A 6,458-nucleotide genomic window follows, 5' to 3' on the forward strand; every position below is an offset into this window, starting at 1 on the left:
GTACGTAATAAAGTACATTGGTCCGTACGTCATTGTATTATTAGCATATATATATATATATATATATATATATATATATATATATATATATAAAAATATGTGTAAAAAAGTAGAAAGAGTTTGCGATGTACGCACTCGAAGAAAGCGATGGAATGATATAAATATTATGAAAGGTACACTCTCTTCTCTTCTAGCATATCTATAAATATTAGGATAAAGCGAGACCTTTCCATTCATTTCTGATAGTGTTCGTGTTTTTGAACATGTAAAGATCCTGTGCTTTCGAGAAGCAATCATGATTGTAAAAGTAGTTGTGAGCAGGTCACTATAGAGATATTGTTTGCTGCTGTAAATTTTATATTACTTTAATCAGGGTTGATAAAAAAATATGTTTTAAATGTGTTTTAAACAGTTTAAAACATACTTAATTGATGTTTTTTATGTTTTAAATGGTTTTTTTAATATTGTTTAAAGCATATCTGAAGCATTAAAAACATATTTAAAAACAGATTTTTTCTTGAAAAAAAAATGAGTCTTTAACAACTTTGACTTTAATGGATTTTTATAGTAAACCATTATCTCGAGTTTAATCTTAAGTGTAAGAAATTGATTAATTACAGTCAAATGTAAATAATCGACTATGATTGTTCAATTTCTTACGACTTAAGATTTAAAGGTAAAGACTTGTAGAAACCCACAGGGGTGAAATCAATGGAACAATCTCGTCCTATCCTACTTGTATAAAAAAACATCATTGCTGCCTCAATGACGGAATCGCGTCGCTTGCGGCGAGTTACTCGCGACTGAACATAAATAAATTATACTCGATATATAAATGTTGTTGCACACAAGGCACGCAAACCTGGCTGCGTTCACTAGGAAGAAAGAGAGATCGAGCAGTAACTTTGAAGAGAAGGCTCCTGGCTCTTCTCTTATCTCAACATAGAGAATCCTTTCACTTTTGTGAAGCGAAATGGTCTACAGTGTATATAACGCATGTTACACTCTGGCGACGAGGCACGTACTGCACGTACCGGCGTGCTAATTTCATTCTCCTTATTCCAGGCATGTCTCGGTGATTCAATGCCAAAAGGACTGTAGAGTTTAGTCGGTGTGCGACCTAAAAGTTGACGGGAGCGAGTCTGAGGTGTTTGCATGTTGGATGGAGATTGTTGTTCCTCCAGTCGCTGGCGTCTACGTGTGGAACTCTTAAATTTCTATACATAGGAAAGAATTCTTTAAGTTTACTTGGTTTTGATATGTGTATTTGATATTATATATTTGTTATATTATCATAATATAATGCATTAAATTTATATATCTAATAATATATCTTTCTACAATAAGCCATTATTTAAACTTTAAAGTCTTAAACTGTAAGAATCAATATAGATCAAAACATAGTCGCTTATTCTTCTTACATTTTTGATTATAATTGATCAATTTCTTACAACTTAAGACTTAAAAAACTTAGGTAATGGCTCATTGTAGAAAGCCATTAGACATTTACACTAAAATTTTTATAGACATTAAAACTCTCTTCTTACTTCTATTACTTTACATAAAATTATTTAATGCTAATTAATACAAAAATGATCGTTTTATAATTTCAATAGGATCAATTCTGATTGAACCAAATAATTAGAATCATCATTTAGAATCAAATATTAAATAAAGATGAAAAGATATTAATTTAAATTTGTTGAAATTTATAATAAACAGTCCAAGTAAAAGAAATATAAAAAGGTAAAATTCACTTGTTATTAATTTGTTCATAAATTTTTATGTATCTTACCTGAGATATTGTGCCAAAAGTAGTACGCACAGAGGATATTGTCCTGGACAATTTCTCGGCACCGTTTCGTAACGCTCGTCTCGAATCCGCGGATACATTGCCAAGGCTGATATTGTTCCAAGGCCGATCGGTCGAATCCTTTGTCTTCTGTGGTTTCTCTTTTGCATCGTTGTTGGATGATCCCCGATCTTTCTCGAATCGATCTTGCAGACGCTGACGCAAATTTCGCGAGCTCCGCACCATCTCCGGCGAGTTTTGCACGCTTAGCACCTCCCGGTGAAACGTGAACGAGACGCTGCGCGAGTCCGGTCGCATCTCAATGAAGCTTGTTGTCGTCTATAAGTAATAATTATATCGTTGTAAATCCTGGGGCCCCGTTCAAGATTGTCCTGTCCTAAACCTGATGGATCGAATGACGAATGACGAAACGCAATCGCGACCGTTGGTAACCGTTTCTCAATGATTTTTGACCACCTGATATGACCTAATATTCCATGAAATAACTAGAAGGGAAACTCTCATTCCTATAACATTTTTATGGGTTTTCCACGCAACTCGCGTCGGGAGGAATGACCTGATTGGTGGACTTGGCGCTTAATTTTGAAAACGTTCGCTGGAATTGCAATTTTTGAAAATTTAATATTACTGTTTTGTATTTTTCCAATACTTTTTCAATTCTCAGTGTTGTATTATATTTTTTCGGTACATGAAAATGTAATCAACAAAGTGGTTCCACCATAGTTCCAAGAATTACGATTTTAACAATTTGGGATTTTGAATAATCAACAAAGTATAATCGTAATTAAATAGCATTGTTATATTTTTAAAATAATTTTCAAAAAGAATATCTTTGAGACAATCTTTAACAAAATCTTGTAGCGATACACATAATAATATTAAAAAGATCTTTAAGACATGTCTTTAGTTCTGAACTCGTGTTCTCTGAATCGTCTTTAAGACGAAATAAAGTTTCGTTCGAAACAAAGTATAATTTTTGCATTCGTTACTATACATTTATTCTGTAATACATCCTCTAATAATAAATCGTAAAATTAATTACAAGCTAAAACCATTAAAGTTGTACACTGAAAAAAAATATAGTCAATTTTAATAAATATTTAGTTGAATACTGCCAATTAAATATTTATTAAATATAAAGATATATTTATTTGATACAAGAAATGTTAATTTAACAATCATTTTTTTTATTGAACAAATATTTATTGTAAGTAAATGTTTAGTTGACAGTATTGAACTAAATATTTATTAAAATTAATTATATTTTTTCTCAGTATAGCAGTTCGTTTAATAATACGTCGCTAGCGCCTCTAGTTATTTTTTACTCCGTGCATCTGAAGCGTATACCACGTGACGCGCAGTGACGGCCTTAGCGGGCAGCGTGGAGGGGCCGAGAAGAGGGGGGGAGGGCGGCCGATGGCGGCGGCGGCGTTGCCGTCAGTCAGCCGCGGCTCGCCTCGCGGCATTCGCGGTAATCCGTACTGGCAACAACGCCATTCGTTACGACCAGCCAGCCGTCTGTCGTCGCGGCACAGTGTATGATATTCGTGCGGTCGAACACACCTAATGTTTGTGTTTTCGTGCCTCTCGTGATAATCAAAATCGTCGCAGACGAATTGTCACGCGAGGTGAGTAGAACGCGCGCGCGACAGCGGATAGCAGCAGACGCGCCGCCCTGGCATGTAGCTATCGCTATCACCGGTCCACGTCGTCGGCGTCGCACCATCCGGCCCTCGAGATGTGGACGACGACGAAAACCACCAAGTACGGCGTCGGTAAGTCATTTATCTTGTACAACGCGCGCGAGTACGTCTCTCCTTCTGTCTCCGTTCTCTCCTTCCATTTACCGTTTCACTTCGGAGCTGTCAAATTCTACGGCGCGATCCCCGGCCGGGAATCCCCCCGGATGAAATTGCGATAATGATCGCAAGACGCGTGACAGCTCGCAATTTCGCTTGGATGACGTTCGCGAGGATCCTCATAAACGGACTCTCTCGCCGGCGGCGGCAGTGGCGGTGATGTGCCTGTATGTGTGTGCGTGCGTGCGTGCGTGCGTGCGTGCGGCGTGCGTACGCGTGTGGGTGCCTCTACGTGTGCTCCATTCATGCATTGATCGTGCGCGCAAGTAGTAAAGTCCGCGCTTGATAAAGCCGGGTCGGTCCCGGATTTCGCGCCTCCGCGCTCTTCCGAGGCACGATGAATACTTTCAGCATCCTTATCTCGAATGTGGCGAATGTTGCTACGTGGCAGCGGGATTCAGTAGATTTTTAAAAGGAAGATGAATTCTTTATAACAATGTTTCGACGATGACGATGTCGAATGATAATTTTGGTGTACATACTGATGATTTGCTATATTAGAGGCTAAAGTAGTAGGTAATGCGTTTATATTACCTGGGAGAATTCCATTTTGCATACGAGAGATACGGGGAAACCTGACTCACTAATTATCGCGTTTTGTCGAGTAAAGATATATGGCACAGAGTATAAGAAGAAAATTTATAAAAACACGAATCTCTGCGGATTTTAATGTCAAACTGTTTGAACTGTAAACAAGAAGTAACAAATTAATCACTTTTTTAACGATACTATGCTTCAAATGTAGTTTAATTTTAATCTCAGTTCAGCTAACTTCATCTTGTTCTAGTTCTAAGAATTAAAAAAAGATAAAGAGTAAATTGAATCAAAATTATAGTTAATCTACATTGGTAGAAACAGTAAGAAAAATCTGATGTGAAGTTTAATTAATATTACAAATTAAAATGTTGCAGCAATTTTGTATAAAATTTACGTTACTTGATTTAACAAAAATATACAAACGTAGCGGTTTACAGAATTGGCCGCAATTCAGACTTTTCAGAGAGAATCGGAATATGAAATGAAGAATTCTGATTGGTTGATTCTATTATGCCTTATGCGTTATGCAAAAGTTATAAAGGCTGTGCTGCAGCCTTTATGGGTTTTCTATAATAAAATATTACCTAAACTTTAGATCTTAAGCCATAAAAAATTGATCAATCATAGTCGGATGTGAGAAGAATAATCGATTACGATTGGTCAATTTCTTACAGCTCAAGACTTAAATCTTAGGTAATGACTTATTGTAGAAAAAACTCATTATGGAGAACGTACGCAAAGAAATATTTCTTATAGCAAATTCGATTCAGTGCGCATTAAAGTCATCGTACACAAATTGACGTAAAGATGTATGTTTACTAGAAATGTTCAATATAAATATAAAAAACGAATTAAAGTGAAGTCCTCAATACGGAGACAGTTTGATAAATCAGTGACTTTTTAAAAGGAGATTATGTTAAAAAATATAAGTACCAAATTTCAGTAAAAAAAATTTAAAACAGTTATTGACTTATTAAATTCGTTTTATTATATACTGAGAAAAATGTTTGATTTGAAACGAACTGGAAAATTCTGATTATATCAATCATCAAAATTCCGATTATTTCAACCAATAGAGTTTTAGTAGATTTAACCAGAAAATTCTAATGCGTCCATTTCCAATTAATCCGTTAAGTCATTTTTTTCAGTGTGCTGCTAAATAAAATGTATTTTATAATTCGAAATATTTGCATTTGATTTTTACACAGATTAAATCGGTATACTACGACTTTAATAATAATATGCATCAGTGTGTCCAATTGAATTCGCTATTCCAAAAAGAAAGAAAAATACTTTTTTAGAAAAGATTAGGAAATATTTAAAAGATAATGCAAATGGAATTTTATCTTGTACTGGAATGTTTATGTGCGACGATGGTTAGCTATGTCAAGTGGCTGCGTCTGCTTGAAAATCTCTGACGCGGCAAAAAGTATGTGAAGACGAAGAACGAGACTTTGGCTTCGGAATCGGAATCAATTTACAGCTCGGCATCCTTCGTCCGGCATTTTTTCGCGATTAATTAACGCTCGCGTTAATCCTCAGCGCTCAGTTTAAAGTCGTTAGCATCACTGTCAACTCAATCTTCTTTCAAGCAGTGTAAATGGTTTAAAATTAAATAACGCCTTTAGTCAGGGTGATGAGATTAATCATTGATTCTTCGATCTTTCTCTTTTTAATCATCGGTATTTCTCGTTGTTAGCCATTTACCTGTTTATACTTTTAATTTATTTAATTTATTTAATTTATTATAGATACAATAATTTAATAAATTATGTTCTTTGTATCGATGAAATATTTTTATATCACTTTTTTTATTTTCATAGTAATTTATTCATTCCTTTTAGTGAGTAATAAACGTTTATATTTCTAGTGTTAAGAAAACTCCAAATAAAAATTAGCTTAGAATTTTGATTTCGAAATATGTACGAGTACATATTTTTTGCGAGTCTTTATTTCCTCCAGATATAAAGTAGAACGATTCGCAGACTCTCCTTGTTCGCATGTGATAGCTTCCGGGATTTTTCTCGGCTGTGCTCGGACTCGCACGGTCTGAGTGTGTTAGCGACACGATTAAAGCACAATCTTCCAATCTACCAATGTACGACACTATTCACGCGGTCATGCCCCTGTGTATTATTTCTTTTTAGCGGGATCGTTGCAGATGTAGAATTGCGCCGTCTTCCTCTTTTTTTTTCTCTTTTTCTTTCTCTCTCTCTCTCTCTCTCTCTCTCTCTCGTCGTCGTACGTAC

At 35.5% G+C, this 6,458-nt stretch overlaps 2 protein-coding genes across 2 annotated transcripts in view; one reads left to right on the forward strand and one right to left on the reverse strand.

The window, feature by feature from the left end:
• Positions 1–932: 932 nt before the first annotated feature.
• LOC105622761 lies at positions 933–2,110 on the reverse strand. Its single transcript, XM_012204173.1, has 2 exons — positions 1,796–2,110; positions 933–1,217 (listed from the first exon to the last, which is right to left on the reverse strand). Exons 1-2 carry the CDS (start codon positions 2,108–2,110, stop codon positions 933–935), a joined length of 600 nt encoding a protein of 199 aa, XP_012059563.1.
• A 1,441-nt stretch (positions 2,111–3,551) lies between these two features.
• The window catches only part of LOC105622764 (dedicator of cytokinesis protein 3), a 55,186-nt gene continuing 52,279 nt past the window's right edge, over positions 3,552–6,458 (forward strand). Inside the window, exon 1 of the mRNA XM_012204175.1 lies at positions 3,552–3,588. Within this exon, the coding sequence (XP_012059565.1) occupies positions 3,552–3,588 (37 nt within the window). The remainder of the gene's footprint in view (positions 3,589–6,458) is intronic.

The sequence above is a fragment of the Atta cephalotes genome (assembly GCF_000143395.1).
Source record: "Atta cephalotes unplaced genomic scaffold scaffold00048, whole genome shotgun sequence".
Classification (NCBI taxonomy): domain Eukaryota; kingdom Metazoa; phylum Arthropoda; class Insecta; order Hymenoptera; family Formicidae; genus Atta; species Atta cephalotes.